At 38.5% G+C, this 19,821-nt stretch overlaps 2 protein-coding genes across 6 annotated transcripts in view; one reads left to right on the forward strand and one right to left on the reverse strand.

The window, feature by feature from the left end:
- The window catches only part of RHOQ (ras homolog family member Q), a 34,719-nt gene extending 25,731 nt beyond the window's left edge, over nucleotides 1-8,988 (forward strand). The window contains exons 3-6 of one of the 2 annotated variants that reach the window (XM_042932200.1): nucleotides 6,855-7,019; nucleotides 7,337-7,432; nucleotides 8,397-8,503; nucleotides 8,688-8,775. In XM_042932200.1, coding sequence (XP_042788134.1) covers nucleotides 6,855-7,019; nucleotides 7,337-7,432; nucleotides 8,397-8,503; nucleotide 8,688 — 369 coding nt within the window. In that variant the 3' untranslated portion in view covers nucleotides 8,689-8,775. Of the gene's footprint in view, nucleotides 1-6,854; nucleotides 7,020-7,336; nucleotides 7,433-8,396; nucleotides 8,504-8,687 lie in introns of both variants that reach the window. The other variant, XM_042932199.1, reaches the window with a different exon arrangement.
- A 66-nt stretch (nucleotides 8,989-9,054) lies between these two features.
- PIGF (phosphatidylinositol glycan anchor biosynthesis class F) overlaps nucleotides 9,055-19,821 on the reverse strand; it is a 33,397-nt gene continuing 22,630 nt past the window's right edge. For 3 of the 4 annotated variants that reach the window (XM_042932195.1, XM_042932196.1, XM_042932197.1), the window contains exon 6: nucleotides 9,055-9,394. In XM_042932195.1, the coding sequence (XP_042788129.1) occupies nucleotides 9,281-9,394 (114 nt within the window). In that variant the 3' untranslated portion in view covers nucleotides 9,055-9,280. Of the gene's footprint in view, nucleotides 9,395-15,269; nucleotides 16,054-19,821 lie in introns of those variants that run through there. The other variant, XM_042932198.1, reaches the window with a different exon arrangement.

A 19,821-nucleotide genomic window follows, 5' to 3' on the forward strand; every position in this document is an offset into this window, starting at 1 on the left:
CCTCACTGATGCTTGTTGAACCAAACGCTCCCCAAAGGGACGCAACCCAGCTTCCTTGAAAAGCAAAGTTATTTTTAACAGGGTGCAAAGTGATACTTTCATTTCACAGAGTTAAATGCAAAATGAACTCAAAGGTGACCAAAAACACTATACAGAGAGGCCGAGGCTTTCCAGACTGCTATCACCGAGAATTACTGCAGAAGTGTTTATAAGTTGGATGGAAGACACAACACTTTCCATCTTCAGAAGCTAGCTGGAGTGCAGGTGGCCCCTTGGCTTTGGTAAAGCACCCTTTGGGGGGTGGAGGGTTTAAGAGCCATGCCTGATACCTATTTTGGGCTTCTTACTAGAAACAGATGTTTGGATGGAGATTGCTACTGTGCACTTGGGAAGTGACCAAGTTGCTCCTGCATATTTCACAAGCCACCGGTTGTGAGGGGCATTCTTGCTTGCTTGTCTTACATTTTATCTATCTCTTAAAGTAGTCAGAAGCTGTTCTAGACTTTAGACGCCTGGGGCCTGTCTGTTAAAGAATTCTTCTGCTGTGGTCTTGCTTTTTCTCATCGTAGGTTGTTACAGAGGAAAACTCTTACAGGTTTTGATAAATGATTTGTTTCCTAAATCGAAGTAACCTCCTGCCTTCTAAGCATTTGTCACTGACATTCTCCCATTTTATGGGCAGAGAAACTAAGCCTCTAAGAAATGAGTTGACCAAGGCCACGTGGCCAGTAGGTCATACATGTGCCAGTCCTTTCCATTTGGTAAGGCACTTCTCAGATGCTGCCTCTTCTAAGTCTTTTCTTAGCATTGCCTAATGACCATAACCCTTGGCATTTACCCCATTCTGATTTGTCCTAAAAGTGTTTGCATACGTTTGTCTCCCTTACCAGGAAATGCCTCTGAGCAGAAGCTGTTAGAAATGTTTGTGTCTCTCCACACCTTTCAATTCTCCCTCCTCAGAGCTAAACTTCTGCGTGTGGCCACACCAGCACTGCAGTGTCGTCTTCTAGGCTGTGGCCTTGAGGTCTGCGAAGCACTGGTGAGGTGCACGGCCAACATCGCCCATGTGAGCTCATTGCCTTTGTTTGGACATACAGATATCTTATGAGGGAGCTTTCCACATGTTTATAAGGTGTTTTACAAATCAGATATGGTCTGAATCTTCTCCTTCCTTAATTTCCCTGATGATTGCACCATTCTGGGCACATAGTAGGTGCTTATTAATGTTTCTTGGATGAAGCACTTATATATTCAGCCTACTCTAGTTTATACTTTTCTTTCTTTCATTGTGTATGACTATCTTTCTTTTTTTTTTTAAGATTTTGATTTTAGGGGCACCTGGGTGGCTCAGTCAATTGAGCGTCCGACTTCGGCTCACATCATGATCTCACAATTCGTCAGTTGGAGCCCCACATAGGGTTTGCTCCTGTTAGAGCAGAAGCCTGCTTCAGATCCTCTGTCCCTCTCTCTCTCTCTCTCTCTCTCTCTCTACCCCGCTCATGCTCTCTCTCTCAAAAATAAATTTTAAAACAACATTTAAAAAATGATTTTATTTTTAAGTAATCTCTACACTCAACATGGGGCTCGAACTCACAACCCCGAGCTCAAGAGTCGCACGTTCTACCGACTGAGCCAGCCAGGCGCCCCATGACTATCTTTTATATGCATACATCCTGAATTCCCAACTAAACCACAAGCTCCAGAGGGGACAGTTATTTCCTTTCTTTGTGTGTGCGTATCTTGGGAATATCTCGCATGGCATATGGGCTCAGTGAATCTCTGCTGATTGATTTTAAGTGACCAGTGTGTGGTCGCATGCCAGCTAACAAAACGTGGCAAGGACTGCGCTGTCCACCGTGAGTGGTTTTGCTTAAGGTGTATGTTTTGGATATGTATTTCTAATAGGCATACGCGGCCTAAAAACGTGCATTTTACACAGGATTCACAAAAGTGGGAGGGAGCACCCAGGTCCACAGGAAGGGGACAGAGGTGGTGCAGAAGTAGGGGCGCTCAGGACACCGTCGGCTGTCCTGTACATAGAGAGGTCTCCCGACTGATGGGTGTTTGCCACAGTTCTCTGTCGCACGTAAAGACCTCTTGTTTCCTCTCGGAGCCCGTTTCTTGTCTCTTCTTGTTGCAGATTCCGGTCAGGTTGTAAAAGTATGATAGTTTTCAAGGGTTAAGGTTGTCATCATCACAGATCAAAGACTCTTGACAGGAATGGAGAGAGCCTATCCATGAAGCTATCAGGACACAGTTTTAAAAAACTGATAGTTCTGGTACCTTGCCAGTTGGGTAGGAAGCTAAGGATTTCACTAAGTAATCCAACAATCCTGTTGACCGAACTCACCGTTGTTTTTCATGGTTTTGATGTTAAGGTACTCGTTTTTAATACGCTTTTCTCTATTCCTGAGAATGTTCCAGTTACCATGAGGAGATATTTAAATATCTGCCTTTTTAAATTGATTGGTTTAAATACACTCAATTGGTTAATTAGGAGGACATTAGAGAACCAGCTTTGAGGAGTTCTGACTTTGGTTAAGTGGCTGTTTAAGAGTAAGGGCTGTGGAGTGCCTGGGTGGCTCAATCAGTCCCTTAAGCGTCCAACTGCTGCTCAGGTCATGATCTCGCGTTTCTTGAGTTTGGGCCCCGCGTTGGGCTCTGTGCTGACAGCTCAGAGCCTGGAGCCTGCTTCAGATTCTGTGTCTCCCTCTCTCTCTGCCCCTCCCCTGCTCTCTCTCTCTCCACCTCTCTCAAAGATAAAGATTAAAAAAAAAAATTAAAAGTAAGGACTGTTGCTCCACATCCCACTTTCTTTGTTTCGCTGATTTCATATGTACAGGTGGATATGAAAAGTTCTGTGTGCTTCAGCTTATTTATCCCCGAATCCAAATCTTCGTTGCACATTATTAAGTTCACTCAAGATACTGCACAGTGGTGGGGATGCTTGGGTGACCCAGTCGGTTAAGCTTCCAACTCTTGATCTCAGCTTGGGTCTTGATCTCAGGGTTGTGAGTTCAAGTTCCGCACTGGGCTCAGTGCTGGGCGTGGAGCCTACTTAAAAAACAGAAAGATACTGCTCAGTGGGCACAAACAATTTCATACGGTGATGCAGGGTGCAGCATGCACAGGGGATAATTTATTTTTTTAATTTGCTATCTATTATTGGGCTTCCAATTACTCATGCTGAATGGAAGCAGAAGGGTCTTCTTATAATAACTGCCAGTTACTTAACAGCAGATTAGAGGCAGAAGTTCATTTTCCAGTCCATCGCCTTAACCACTTGGCCACGACTACTAGAAGTTCATTTTCGATAGTTCACACGTAAGAAGTAACATTGCCTTTCAAGAAGTTCTTAAGATACTTCTCTTTGTTTTTCTTTTAATAATCTCAATCTATTACATTTTAATTATTCCAACAAAATCTGCAATTAGATACCTGTTAAAGGTATCTAGAAATGATTAGGCCAGTTTCCTTCCTATATGTCTGCGTGTCTCTCCTCGAGGAAAGTCAGTATTCGTTGTAGTTACAAAAGGAACCTGTACAGCAGACCTATGTTCTGTAGAATGTTTGCATTAATGTTATTAAGCATTTCTAAAGAACTTTGCATTCACTTTGCATTCTTGATTTCTGGTAATCCCCTTCTGGAGAAAGAGTGCACATTCTGTTTCCCTGATGAGGTAAATTTGCTTGAAAAATAAAAATTTTTCATTAAAAAATCTAATTTGATTTTCTTTCTTTCTTTCTTTCTTTTGGCTACATTTAAAGCAGTCCTGTCTCTTGAGTTCCAAAATGACTAATTAGTACAATGATAATATAGCATTCTCTTTCATTGATCTGAAAATTATACTGTCCTCAGGAGACCTCAGCTTGATTTGTGTATTTTAATGCCAGTGGAGAAAATGTTCTTTCTCACAAACGAGTCTCTTCTCTGTGATGTGAAACTAGCCCTGGTGTGAGACGGAGGGGACCCGGCCTGGAATTGCAGAGGAAAAGGAGCCTTGGTTTCCCGTGGGACGAAGGATTTATGGTGCAGCCTTGAAAGAATTCTTGCATGTGCCCGGCACCATGCGGAATGCTTTAGTTGCATTATTTCATTGATTCCTCAGAATCCTATGAGATAGTCTCCTCATTTCTCATTCTGGGAAAAATGGATATGTATGAGGAGAGATTTTTTTAATGTTTATTTACTTACTTTGAGAGAGAAAGAGTGTGTACATGAGCATGATCCGGGGAGGGGCAGAGAGAGAGAGAATCCCAAGCAGGCAGAGCCTGATGTGGGGCTCTATCTCATGAACTGTGAGATCATGACCTGAGCAGAAATCAAGAGTCAGACCCTTAACCAACTGAACCACCCAGGCGCCCTGAGGAGAGATTTTTAACAAGAGCACCCACACATTCACTCCCTGACCATGCTCAGAGCCCATGTTTGCTCAGCATCCTAGAGTGCCAGGTAGAATGCTAACATTAATGCTGTCCTACTTCCCCTATGGACATTCAGTTGTATAGGCAGCAGAGCAGAAAGTGTATTTATTTGATGCCCCTCGTCTACTGTTGAACACTCAAACTGATTTGTAAAAACGTGTTGCATTTTTCACAGTAGCCTCTTTTTTTTTTAATTTTTCTTAATGTTTTTATTATTTATTTTTGAGAGAGACAGACAGAGCACGAGCAGGGGAGGGGCAGAGACAGAAGGAAGCAGAATCTGAAGCAGGCTCCAGGCTCTGAGCTGTCAGCACAGAGCCTGACCTGAGGCTCGAACTCATGAACCGCGAGATCATGACCTGAGCCGAAGTTGGATGCTTAACCAACTGAGCCACCCAGGCTCCCCCATAGTAGCCCTCTTTAAGTAACTGGCTCTGTGTGGTACAACGTGTTTCACACCCACTCTGCCTGATATCGTCATTAATTAACATCATTCATTAACGCCAGAGCACTGCTGTATTCAAAACCAGTTAGAGGCCCGCTGTTGTAAAAATGAAGGGTAAAGAAGATGGGGGAGGGCATTTCTCCTCTTGTCCTGTAATAGCCAATACCTGAGAAATCTTCCACTGCTCCCCGGCTCCAGACTGGCAGTGTGCTTTTTGAAAGGATCACAGGAAAACTGAAGGGTTAATTGCAAAGTCAAGAATTGGAGACATTAACACGCTTGTGTGGACATTGTATTAAGAAAAACATTGGAAGATGACATGGAAAGAAAATTGTCCCGCAAGGGAAATGTACTGCTGAACTCTGAGTGGAAAGTGTTTTTAATACAACTTCAGTTCTGTGTTTGTGCAGTTTTAGTTGTGAAGGGTGGTGGCCAAGACGAAGAATAAAGCTTCCCTGAAACCAGATGAGAATCTAACCACGACAAAAATAGAGTCCTGACAGCTCGCTCTCCAGAATGTAAATAAGCAGAATATTTGTGTCATAGAGAGTAGTGTAAGCAAAACAGGATCCTCTGCCTTTTGTGATAGAGAGATGCTAAAACAGCCATCGATAGGACAGCCCTTCCTTCTGTGGAAGTCAAAGGAGCAGGTTAAAATTTTATAGCAGTCTAGCGGTGCCTGGGTGGCTCAATTGGTTGAGCATCCAGACTCTTGATTTCGGCTCAGGTCATGATCCCAGGGCCGTGGGATTGAGCTCTGCACTGGACTCCATGCCTGCTTGAGATTCTCTCTCTCTCCCTCTCTCCTTCTGCCCCTCCCCCACATCTGTGCTCATGCACATGCTCACTCTCTCTCTCTAAAATTAAATGAATAAGGAAGGGGCACCTGGGTGTCTCAGTCGGTTGAGCATCCAACTTCGGATCAGGAGTTTGTGAGTTCGAGCCCTGTGTCGGGCTCTGTGCTGACAGCTCAGAGCCTGGAGCCTGCTTCAGAGTCTGTGTCTCCCTCTCTCTGCCCCTCCACTCCTCATGCCCTGCCCCTCTCTCTCAAAAAAAACCATTAAAAAAATTTTTTTAATTAAAAAAATAGTAAATAAAATTATATCGCAGTCTAATATATTCTTGTTTGGAAAGATCTCCAAGAAATACTTGAAGGATGTGGAACAACACAGACTGATCTCTTCTGTGTACAGATGTTTGAATATGGACAGTTCTGGGTTTATATGCATGGAAAGAGAACCGGAAAGGTACACATGAAAACACCTACAGTGGGAGAAGGGAATGGAAATTGAAGAGGAAAGGGGGATTTTTGTGCATTGACTTTGTATGTTTTCTATCTGTAAATTTACACACACGTGCTCACATGTAATTAAAGAGAACTATATAAAGAGGGAAAGCAAAGATTTAAGGTCTCGGTGAAGATATGTAGTGGTTAAGGCACAGCTTCTGGAGTAAAACTGCCAGGGTTTGAATCCCATGTCCGTTCCTCTGGTTGTAGCTCCTTCCACAGAATATTTCACTTCTGTGCCTCCTTTTACACTGGAGAACAGGTTTAATCGTACTTCTGTCATATGATTGTTACAAGGATGAGATGAGTAACGCAGGGGAGAGCGTATGGATCACGTCCTGACGTGCAGTACACATTCGGCATGTTAGTCATTTTAAACCAAAATACTCTGACAACTTCTAGCTTTAATCAATTCTTTGTGCAAACTTTCTTTACAGTGTTTCTAGTGACAGCTTTACTAATCACAATATATTTTCTCCAAGTTTGGTTGTAGTTGTCAATGATACTGTCACATCCTTAGCCCACCGTTAACCTCAAGAGGAAGAGTAACAAAACAAATGGAATTTTCTTGTTTTATGTGGAGTGTCATACTTCCTGTTTGTGGAATTCTCCGGACTTTGCTTCCTTGACCGTGTAGTCTTACATACATAATAAACTAAAGAAATGGGACTAATGAGGTTTTTCTCTCTTCCTTAGGAAGACTATGATCGTCTGAGGCCTTTATCTTATCCAATGACCGATGTCTTCCTTATATGCTTCTCTGTGGTAAATCCAGCCTCGTTTCAAAATGTGAAAGAGGAGTGGGTACCCGAACTTAAGGAATACGCACCAAACGTACCCTTTTTATTAATAGGAACTCAGGTATGTCTGCTTTGATTTTACCCATTGAAGAAGAGTCTCTGGCATATCTTGTGGGGTTGCTCTCAAATGGTACTAAAGTTTAGCCAATGATAATGCACGTTGAATCTCAGCTGCAAGTTATAATACATTCTATTTATTGTAGAAAAATAAGAATTTGGGAAAAGTAGTGCCAAAGGAAAGCAATCATACTAGTTGGGGTTTTAGAAGTGAAGTTCTCTTTTTTACTCTCTTCTTGATATGTGGGGATTAAATGGGACTACAGGCTTTATCTTTAAAGACTTGTAACATTATGGGACATATTGAACTTTCTTGATTAGATTGATCTCCGAGATGACCCCAAAACTTTAGCAAGACTGAATGATATGAAAGAAAAACCCATTTGTGTGGAACAAGGACAGAAACTAGCAAAAGAGGTAATAGAACCTTCACGGAACTTAAAAATGAATGTAAGGGGTGCCCGGGTGTCTCAGTGAGTTGAGCGTCTGTCTGACTTCGGCTCAGGTCACGATCTCACAGCTCGTGAGTTCAAGTCCCACGTCGGGCTCTGTGCTGACAGCTGAGCCTGGAGCCTGCCTCAGAGTCTGTGTCTCCCTCTCTCTCTGCCCCTGCCCCACTTGCTCTGTCTCTGTCTCTCTCTCTCAAAAATAAAAACAGAAACAAAAAAATAAAAATAAAAGTGAATGTAAGACAAGCTTCGGTAATAATAGAAGCTAACATTGTGCGTTTGCTGTATGCCAGGCACTGTGCTGAGTGCTTTACATGCATTATCTCATGTAATCCTTGCACCTCCTCGGGTAGGTCTGACCAGTTCCCTATTTACAGAAGGGAAAACGGGCGTGGCGATGTCAGATAACTTGTCCAGTCCCATAGCTAATAAATGGCGGAGCTGGAATGCGAGGAAGGCCTGATTGCAGAGCCCAGGCTCTTACACCTGCACGACGCTGCCAGCAGTATTTTCCTAGTAAGTCACGTGTAGAAAGAGGCATCAAAAAAAGCCCTTTTTAATCACTTAAACATTTGTACTGTGCCAACGCAGGCTCTGTCTTTGGTTAAGACGCATGGAGTAAGTGCGTGTGGTGTGGCACAGGATGAGTTTAAATCTGCAGTTAAAAGCAAAAATGTATGACTAGGTTTGAAAAGAAGCGTGTTGAATTTTCTTCCACCCTTTTATGAAAGATAGAGAATATTCGCATTCTAAAAAATATACAACTGTGTTGTGCACAATAACTTTTAACTTCTATTCTTCCTCTCCCCGAAGCTAGGCTTACTTTTTTTCTGTTTGGCCCTAACATTATTGGATTCTATTTTTCAGATGTGACTTTAATAGGTCTTTTGTGGAAACAGAATCTAATAAAGTCTTTTTAAATGTACTATCAGGAGGCAGAAGAAAGCAAGAAAACTTTTTGGAGGACAGTTTTTCCTAAAACAAAAAGACAGATAGCTTCATTGACAAATTGGTTTAGACATTCAGTGCTTGGCATATGGTAGGTAACCAGTAAATACTTGATGCAATAAATTTTCATAGAATTCCTGGGTTTTACGACTATGAATGATTTCATTCTTTCTGCACGGCTGTGTTTTATCATTTTCCTTATAATGGTGTGTTGCATCATACCAAATGTGTAAGAAAGATTTTATATGTTTGTGGTGTTTTTTCCTCTTTCCCAGATAGGAGCATGCTGTTATGTGGAATGTTCGGCTTTAACCCAGAAGGGACTGAAGACTGTTTTTGATGAGGCTATCATAGCCATTTTAACTCCAAAGAAACACACAGTAAAAAAAAGAATAGGATCAAGATGTATAAACTGTTGTTTGATTACGTGAGAAACATCTTCAGTGGCCAAGGAAACTGTCCATTTCTCTCAAAAAGCATATGAAATGCTACAGCTATACCCAGACATCTGATAATGAAGCGGTTTAAAACTTGAAAGAAAAAAAAAACCCAAAAAACCCTGTCCTCAGAATTCTATAAAATTCATTAAGAATGTTTCTTAAATAAGGTCCAAGAAGCAGCAAACAGCATCTGAAGCCACAATCTATTATAAATACTTTATTTCAACTAGAAGGTACAATCTCTCAGGGGTTTCATAGTTTAAAAAGCTACAATCACATCATGTTGTAACTACATAAAAAAAAAAAAAACAACAAAACAAAAAAAACACAACAGTGCTGTAAATGGAACTGCCTGGCTTAGACCATATACATTTCTGCACAGTCTTTATGGAATCTGCACAAAGAAATATCTTCTCCCTTTGCTCCAATTAATTGTTCTTGTATGTAAGTTGCTTTCTATTCCAGTATATCCAGAGTGGTGAAATCACAAGGCCAGCCACGTAGCCAAAGGTCGCTCCAAGCGTACAGGAGATGGGCCATACCTGAGGAGAGAATGTATGAGATCAAAAAAGAACAACTGTTTTATTATTACTTGAGCACAAGTGTAACCTAAATATTTCTATATTAAAGCTTAATGTGCTTTCTTAAAGAATGCCAAAAGTGTAATAAGGTCATAACTGCATTTATCACGAACACTAAAAATGTACACATTTTTATGTGCATTCAGCTGTAACAAGGCATCTGGCGACTGTAGATTTAGTTTGATGCTCTCCAAACTGCATGAGATACATCCTAAAATTACAAATTAAAATTCTGGGTCAGACTTTGTCATAATCCTGGACTCGATATAGCTGTCTGAAGTAGTTGGCAATTTTGTTCTTTAATTTCCACCTTGACTTATATATACAATGAAACGAGAAGTGTATGTTGACCAAAGTAGAAGAAAGTTGAATCTGTGCTAAAGAGAACAGACCTAGAATTCAAGCATGTTACATGGAATTTATAACAAAGCAACTTCCATAATAAAACTGATGTCACCTTTCAGACACAGGTATTGGAACCATAGCAGGAGTTCTAGAGCCACAACTTCAGTACACACCTAGAGCGTCAGTTAAATACTGGCTTCTAAATACCTATCTTCTCCAGCCATGTTACGTTTCGCACTATTACATCAAGCAAGCCAGAAGTGTAAATAATGTTGATTTCTTTCATCCGCAAGCAGTGCATGCCGGTCCCTAGGTGAAAGGCCCTGCTTTAAAAAAAATTATGTTCATCTGAGCAGCTTACTTGGTATACTGGAGCCATTTCTAATCTTTCTCTGGGGGATCAGGCCATAGAACTGTGTTAGAGGTGAACCATCTTAATTACTAGTTCTATAACCTAATTAAGCTTTCTTGTTTGGTCTGCTGTGGATCCATCTTGTTCCACGTGCCATGCGACAGACAATAGTGTTAGACAAAAAGTTTCCGTGTGAGCAAATTAATGCGGTTCAGAGAAGCATAATCTAACCCATAAAATTTTCTCCAGTCTTTCCTACATTTAAACTTGCTGTTGACTAAATTATGATTTATTTATGTCTTTGGTGAGCTTCTGTTAATTTCCATGACTTGAGCTAATAGCTGTGTCTATTGCACAGATTGGGTAATGGAACACTAAACTTTTATACTTGAAAATGACAGCCTTAAATGCTCATTATCAGTCACAAATCTAGGATGTACTGTCTTGTATGTGAGCTTTGTAGAGATTTTTAAAAATACAAGCATCATCTTCCCCATTGAAGAGTGGAGAGTCTACTGGATAACTAGTCAGGAACTTTCTTTCTGAACTGGACAGTGGATGTCTTCCTTCTCCCAAGAAGTGATGGTTCACATTAAGTACCATGGCCTTATGTATGCTCAAATGGAATCCTTATGTACTTTCTCACTTAATTTGGGTCTATTAATTAGCTATTTTTAGAACTGAAAATAATTGCATAAATCAATTAGTATATGAGTTAAGTTGTCCAACACATGGTATAAAGGAATTAAGACAGTAAAGTATTATACATTTCCAACTTGACTTTGGGGGTTTGATGGGGATTTTTTTTTTCTCAAATTCACCTCTGAAACTTTCCACACCTGGGTTTACTAGCCAGTTAAAATTAAAAGCTAGAATTTGTCCTGCCCCAAGAGAAATGGACTAGGAATCTGGAAACACAAACTCTGATGTCACCTCTGTTTCCTGCCTGGGCCTCAGTTTCCTCATCTATAAACATGGGAGGTAGAACGAGAGGATCTCCAACATCTCCCCCATTTATCAACTCTTCTGATTCTCTTCTTTTTTTGGACCTTACCTTTTCAGCTGCACATTCTTAAGATGGTAAAAATCCTGTACATAGATTATTAGAACTCTAAGCAAAGATGATTGTATCATCTGAACCTGAGGTGCCTTAGGTACTCTATTGACCTTGATGGGGTTTGGAGTTTCCCATTGCTTATTAAGAGCCTTTTCATTGCTTTGGTTCTTTAGGATTTCTTTTTGCACTCAATCCTTCCTGTCACTTTAACTAAAAACCAAAGATTTGTTTTCTATTCATAAGCAGATTATAGAAAAATTGCCTTATTTTCAGAAGCATGTCTTCATTAAAGACTTAAGTTTCAGTAGAAATTGAGACTAATCACTGGAACAACTAGTTCAAAGTAGTCAAATATCTGGGAAATAAAATACTTCAAAAATATCTGACTGACATGAATTTTGCTAGTTAATGCAAATGCATTGCTTCAAATAAGGTCATGTATGAATGAATTTAAAAGAAACGTACCGTTAATTTTTTTTTTGCATATAATCAATTCTAAAGTTCTCAAGAGTAATTTTAGGGGCTCCCTGAAATCTTATTTAATACTTTGCTAACTTGTACCCTTTTTTTGTCTCTACAGATACATTTTAGGTTAGCCCATGTTGAATTATCTTATTTCTAATAAGTAGAGCCTGAATTAATGGTTTTTATTGTGAATTAGTTACTTTAGGCATTGCTTCCATTTGATTTCTAATTATTACTTTTAAGTACCAAATTAAATACTGGTTTGTTGGTTGTTGCTTTTTAAGTGATTGTTACTTTAACAGTGTCCCATTTTAACACATGGGGTTATAAATAAAATAATATGCATAGTTTACTATCTATGTAAAGCATTGAACTTCTTACCTTAGTTTTTATTTAACACCCAATGTAAACATTTGGGATAATACTCATTCCTCTGTTTCTCATGCTGTGAGTCTAATCACCAGCCAAGTGTGAGCACCTGCACTTTGTTAAAAAGTGCATTGTCAAAGTGTAGACAGAATAATAATCCCTCGTGAATCCCGGCCAGATTCCAATTTGGGTCACTTCTACTTGAATCACTCTGTAATTTCAGTATGGCTCTTTGTTTCCAAACACGTACATACACAGTCACACGCACATTCTTTAAACAGCTGCCTACCGCACCTCCGGTGGAATGCCAAAGATGAAATATTAGCTTAAAAGTTTTGTCTAATGAGGGGCGAAGGCTTAGAACACTTGCTATTTATTCAGTTCTCAAGAAATCCAAGCCATCAGCAAGTTAAAATGTTGGACTGGCTTTGAAGACTGTTTGCTAGTGATGGATCAGGTTTTCCTGCTTGACTTTCCTGAAATAAGTAGCCCTTAACTCTAACACATTTTTTTTAAAGGAGAATTTCTTCATTTAAGGGCAACCTTCCTGATTTTTTATCCCCAAGATAGGGAATGGCAAAAAAGAGCAGCTGAGTGGGAGGCTGCCCACTAAATCACCTTTCCTCTAAAGTCCTCATGACTGAATTTCCTACTAAGCTTCTTACAACTGCTTTAAAAAATTTAAAACTACACAATGGCAACAGATTTCATAATGACTTATCAAACTATCCCAGCTTCATCACGCATTTTCGTACTTTGATCTTGGGGTCTTCCATTTAAAACTGTGTACTTGTCTCACACACAGAGATGCTTCTGAAGTTTAACATTCATGCTACAAGTAGGCTTAAAACAACTGTGGTATCATCTACTGAACAGACAATCCAACCACAATGTTATAGACATTTCTCCAAATTATGGTCATCTGGGATAGCTATATATAATTATCTTGTTTTGTTTAAGGAAAACAGAAAACTCAAAGACATTCATGTAAAGAAAGTCATTCACAAGTGTTTGCCATGAAAATGACCACCTTCTTTTTATCCAGTTTTTTATAAAGTAGCAAAATGTTTTAACCACTAAATGGAAGAAAAAAATCCTGTTGCATGACAAAATTTAATGCAAGTGGGTAAAATTATTACAATTAACTGTTAGAAAACCTATTTTTAAAAATGAGTAGCTACATCACATGAACAAAGCATCTTGCTTAGAGTACTACTATTATCCTTTCTCTGAACCAAATGACTTTTTACTGTTTTTCCATCACTTAAACCAAAAAAGGTCAGTGTTCCCTTAAAATACTCAACATTAAGAAAGGCCTATATTACAGGGTCTAGGTACATGATATCAGCAATAAGTTGTGTTAACCTCAGAAATAAAACAATTCCACCCTAATAAGCTAAAAAACAATTTCTCAGTAAGTACATATTTAACTTTGTATGTTTTCTCAGTTAAATCAATATTCTTGCTGGTTGAACGACATTTCAAAATTACTCAAGCTTATTTCCACCTGAAGACCACACTGCTCTCTTCTGATCAGGCATTATTGATGTATCTATATAGTCTTGGGACTTTTCAAAGTATGTTCTAAGTGGTACAGAATGATTTAAGGACTCTAATTTTTGTATTAGACTGAATTTGAATCTTGGCTCTGCCATTTATTAAATATGGAACCCTGTGAAAGTCACCTTACCTCGGTACCTTGGTTTCTCACCTGTGAAGTGAGGAACGTACCTCATCATAAAACCCACCTCACGGGGATTGCTGTAATGAGTAAACGACAGAATGCACTATGTGGTACTTAGCACCATGCCTAAAACAGTATCTGGCACATAGTACATGTGAGCTATAAATTGCTAATAATCTTTTAGTTCATATTCCCAGTAGGCACATCTAAGTTGCCATTATAATCTAGAACACCATCATTTCCCCAAATACACAGTCTCTGAAGCTGATCCTATTAAAAAAATGCTTCCCAAAATTTTTTAAGTACTTTAAAAATATTTTTTAAAAACTACATCGAACTGAACTCATGTTTCCTTCTTGCCAAACATGATCCACAGGTTTTGTATGTATATGTCATATAATATCAGGGGCTCACAGACCCCCCACCTATGGACTCCTGGTGAAGAATCACTGTACTCGAACCTCACAAGTATTATTAACTGTTCTAGTCAGCCAAAGTAATACAGTGACCCTCTACATTTTGGTTCAGCATTTTAAGGATCAATTTCAGTAATGTAGATGGCATTTGTTATGTGATTTGAGAGTAAGTAACTTAAATATATTTTATTATAATCTGCACAATAGTACTTAGGTTCCTTTAATACATATTAAATGCAAGTAGATTTTCACCCTTTTCCTGTCACCAAAATGGCGTCCACAGGTTTTGATGCCACCACGTGACAGCTAGTCGGGTAAGTCACTGACTATGGCAGTTTATGAGCTACCGCAGGTGTCCTAAAGTGATGATCAGGTATTTGAAATTAGAGGAGGATTTTTTTCTGAAATTAGTTTCAGATATTCAACAGAAGTTTTAAAATAACTGTATAAAACATTAGGCCACTTAAAAAAAATCCTTAATATTTTGCTTAGGAGCTTTCTTTGGCTCTTCTGGGGAGTAAGCAGCACAGTCAGTGGGGTAGGAATGGGCTATGCTGTGGAACCACTTCTAGCTGCGTGGCCTTGGCCAGGTCGCTTACCATTGGAGCCTGAGTTTCCCAATGTGCAAAACAGGGATAATAGTACCTCTTGTACTTAAAACATGGGGCAATTGTACTATTTTAGAATCTGTCATGAAAGCTGTGAAGCACCATGCATTGGTATCACTTTGTATATTATATGTTTTAACTTGAAAAAATTAAACTTCTATGATCACTGGGACACCTGGTGGCTCAGTCGGTTAAGCATCTGACTCTTGATCTCGGCTCAGGTCATGATCTCACAGTTTGTGGGATAGAGCCCTACACTGGGCTCTGCACTGACAGCACAGAGCCTGCTTAGGATTCTCTCTCCCTCTGTCTCTGCCTCTCCCCCACTCACGTGCGCGTATTCTATTTCTCTCTCAAAATAAATAAACTTTATTAAAAAAAACCCTTATATGGTCACTAAGTACTTCTTAGGTAACTGACACTGCTAGGTAATAATTAGAAGTGGCAGTTTAGAACAAATAAAATAGTTCATGAGCAATGTTATACTGTGCTATAGGAACTATTCCCTTGCCTTGGTAATCCTCTTTAATACATGCCAATCTTCACATGAAATGTCTGGGGAGTAAAAGCTTACAGGAAAACTCTAAAAGCCATACAACACACTGCATTATATTAACCATATGTAGCCTCATCTCAGAAATAGAAGGGCACGTTTTGCTCCTGGCTGTCAGTTTTTGTAAACTTTAAGAAGCATAAGTACAAAAACTGATTTTAAACCAACCACTGGTAGACGTGTGTGTCATTTGTAATAGTCTCACTCGAATGACTCCATTCACTCAAAACTACTGAGCCCCTACTATAAACCAAGCAGTTAAGTTGAAACTAAGATGATTTGATTTTGGATATTCAATTTTAACAGTAAATTCTTAAAAATACGTGTTGCAACAGAACTGTAATCTTTGGAAAGGTATAGGATATCATAAATATCCTAGGGAAACTGATCTTTCTACAGATCAGAAAACCTAGAAACAGAACAACTCACAATCACTAGGATGACTGGCTCCTCCAGATAACAAAGTAAGATAAAACCCAGGGAGCTAGTTCTAAATTTCCCACAAGCTACCGTTTAATGTTTTAGTTTACCACAAATGTCCATTGGCATGACACAATTCATCTTTCAAAGCCTGATGACACTTCCACTAGCTTTAAATGATCATTTGTATTTTCCTGTGTATTTGATTGTTAGTGATGCGTTTTTCCAGATGTTCTTAAAGCAAATGCTATTTCTTGTCTGATGTAGAAATACATTATAGATGAATCTACTCACCCGAATGCATTTCTATGGTTTAAGTCTGCACCGATCCAGGCATACCCTACCACTTTCCTATGACCAAGCACACATTTAGAAGAGCTATTTGTGGAGAGGTGTGTAGTCTCCAACCTGCAACTTTTTGTTGAAGTGATGCTAACCTATAGTGCTCCTTGCCAAGATTGTGCAAGTAAATTAACCTGGCTAGCACCAGTCTTTCTCATGTGGAAGTCCTGCCAGCAGAGTATTATCAGCATGATTACCATACAATGAACCCACCTTTTAAATACAAAAACCATTGCATTGAGGAGGGCCCCTGTTGGGATGAGCACTGGGTGTTATATGGAAACCAATTTGACAATAAATTTCATATTAAAAAAATAAATAAATATAAAACACTTTCTGTCAGTTAAATATTATATAGGGGTTTTTTTTCCTCATGCTTGAAACATAAATCCTATTCATATGTTAGTATTTTATTTTGGTCTGCCTACAACACTGTATAATACCTTTGATAACAGAAACACCAATTAACCTAAAAACATGCCACCCTTTAATAATTAAATCCATGATCTTAGTTTTATCCCTCACTCTAGCAGTATTTCCAGTAATCCTTATGATCCCTAGCTTCAATTTATGCATTATCTGTAGCATCTGTGACTTTAGAAAATGAATATATATTTTTCACAAAATTTTTAACCTAAAACTAGAGAAAACAAAAAAGTGTTTTTAAATATAACAATGCCTTATATAGATTATGGGAATAAGTACAAATATTTTAAAACAATTTTAAATTGTTTTTAAAAAATGCTCAATTTTGCTTTTTAACTTTATAGGAAATATGTATACTCAGAAGATATGTGATTATCTGGTTCAATTCCATTTTAGAGATAGCAGCACTCAAGTGCGGAGTTTAAAGGCAGTTGTAGGTTCTCTAGGCACAAAAGCTCTGAATATTAACTTCAAATTCTCTCCTGCAAGTGTATTAAATTTTATGGTTTAAAATACATACACCACCAGTGGTCATGGCATTTATATGAAATTCTTTTGTGGAAAGAAATGCAATATAATAACTACTCAAGCTCTTCCAAGGAGATCTAAACTATGGCCTTTTAGAAAGGAAGAAGGGAAAGAAAGAGAAAGAAAGGGGGAGAGAGAGTGAAAGAGAGGAAGGAAGAAAGAGGGAGGAAGGAAGAAAGAGGGAGGAAAAAAGAAGGAAGGAAGGAAGGAGAGAAGGAAGGAATGGTAGAAGAAGGGAAGGAAGGGGAGGAAGGGAGAAAGGAAAGGAAGGGGAGGGAAGGGGTGGACAAAAGCTGTTTCTGAGTCCCCAGCAATAAAGAGAATCAGGGTTAGATCCTAAACCTGGGCAGTACAAATAACACAAGGAGGCAATCAATGCGCTCTCCAATACTTTGAAAACCCAAATAATGGAATTTGTATTTTATGGTAATGCTAAAAATACAGTCATTAAACTAGTCCTTTTATAGGTCACAAATGCCTATAACATTAATTAAGCAGTAACTATGTGTCAGGTTCTGAACTAAGTACTTTAGAAGGATTATATAATTTAATCCTCACAAGTGGCAGAGCCAGGATTTGAACCTAGCAATAGCTCTTAATCATCACATTATCTACCTATTAATAAAACAAGTGGGTTTAAAAACTTTATGGCAAATTTCCTTTGCTCAGAATAACCAACATTTCTTAACCTCACATTCATTTTTTTTTAATAACATGAAACACTGGCATTTTTGATAAAGAATTAAGACATTTTCAAGATAAAAATCTCATAACTATTCTATAAAACATTTAGAGCATATTAAATCTGAATCTAAATTATTGTTATCAGTTAAATCCAGTCTTGTGTAATATTTACCTGTTATACTTACATTGAATATATGCTTTGTACACAGTAGGAACTTACGTAGCTATTTAGCTACAGCAAATAATTATAATGTACAAAGGTTTTCCACAGTCAGAATGTTTATTTTGTCAGTAACTATAAAACCATGAGCATTCTCTGGGAGTAAAGGGGGCTGCCTGGGTTACAGGCAATTTAAATGTTTATTTTCTTGCTGATATTTAAAGGCAAGTAATTAAAGCAGGGAAGAGAAGATATCTTGCAAATATTTTTTTTAAAAACAGTAAAAATGACCAACATGGTTGTGGGTAGCCACCATACCATATTCTCTTTAATCAAATCCTCTTCCTGCCACCTGCAAGAGAAGGCTCCCCTCGAACTTTAAAGATGTCTACTCTCTTTTGTCACTTGTCATTATTTAAAATTCATACTAGTAAATGAAAAAAACTTTTTTCACTGAGATTACATATTTTTTAAAAAATATTATTTTTTAATATTTTTGAGAGAGAGAGAGAGAGAGAGAGAAAGAGAGAGACACAAAGCACAAGTGGGAGAGGGGCAGAGAGAGAGGGAGACACAGAATCCAAAGAAGGCTCCAGGCTCCAAGCTGTCAGCACACAGCCCAATGCAGGGCTCAAACCCATGAACCATGAGACCATGACCTGAGCAGAAGTTGGACACTCAACCAAAAGTTGGACGCTTAACCGACTGAGCCACCCAGGTGCCCCAAGATTACATATTTTCAATAGACCTTCTTAGTCATTTGGTGATGAAATGATTTTAGAAATATAAATATGCTTGAAATTGCTCAATACAGAACTCATATCATTATAACCTTATGTTTGGCCTCTGGAACTTTATACAAAGTCAGATTTCAGTTCAAAGTATAGAAAATTGAACTAATACATGTAAATGTTTTCTTGTGGGGTTGTTTGTATGTGTGTTTTTAAAGAAGAAATACTCACTTGACAAGATACTCTTGTTCCTCTGACTAGAATACAAATAAAAGGAACAGAGAACTAAAATGTCTTCTTTATACATGTTATGCTTTAGATAATATTAAGTATATACAGTAGTCTCTTCTTATGAAATTTTGCTCTAGAAAAAATCTCCATTTTGAGGTAATGCCATATTTCTTTATCAGGTTTATTTGTTACTCTGGCAGATTCTGTCAGTATCAAGAGCCACACTGAGTACTTACTCTATGTAGTTACTTATGAAGAACAGAACAAAACAACTTGTTTGCTGAAATTAAAAAGTGAAAGAAAAAAATGAAGCCTCATCATTTCTCTAGTTTGTCAGCAAGTAACTGCTAAAAGAGAGAGGAGCAGGTGATTATTATATGAATAAAGATGATTAATTATACATTATCATTTCACCAACAGTAGATTTCATAATTTTAAAAAGATTATAGTGAATATGTAGGTCATTAACCTGGAACACTCTGAAAACAACCCAACAGTAAAGACAATTAAAGACCCAGTAATAGGGGTGCCTGGGTGGCTCAGTTGGGTGAACGTCTGACTTTGGCTCAAGTCATGATCTCCCGGTTCGTGAGTTCAAGCCCTGCATCGGGCTCTGCGTTGACAGCTCAGAGCCTGCCTGGAATCCTCTCTCTCTTCCTCTCTCTCTGCCCCTTCCCAGTTCTCCCTCTCTCTCTCTCTCTCTCTCTGAAAAATAAATAAACATTAAAAAAAAAAAAGAACTAGTAATATTCCAGTTGAATCAAACATTCTTAATGAAGACCAACACTTTTTACAGAAATTAACAAGCTGGAAAATCTTTTTTAAAAGTCAATAATTCAAACGGAAACTTTACATTAATTTAAAAAGTAAACTATCGATTTGGATCTAGCTTACCTCTTATTGTAAATAAGCACTGAGGTAGAAAAATGAGAGTAGGTAGCTAAAAGCCTGGACAATCCAAAATAGATAAATAGATTGAAAATCATCAACATATATATTTTCTATGCAAACCTAAAC

Source organism: Panthera leo, chromosome A3, assembly GCF_018350215.1.
Source record: "Panthera leo isolate Ple1 chromosome A3, P.leo_Ple1_pat1.1, whole genome shotgun sequence".
NCBI classification, from domain to species: domain Eukaryota; kingdom Metazoa; phylum Chordata; class Mammalia; order Carnivora; family Felidae; genus Panthera; species Panthera leo.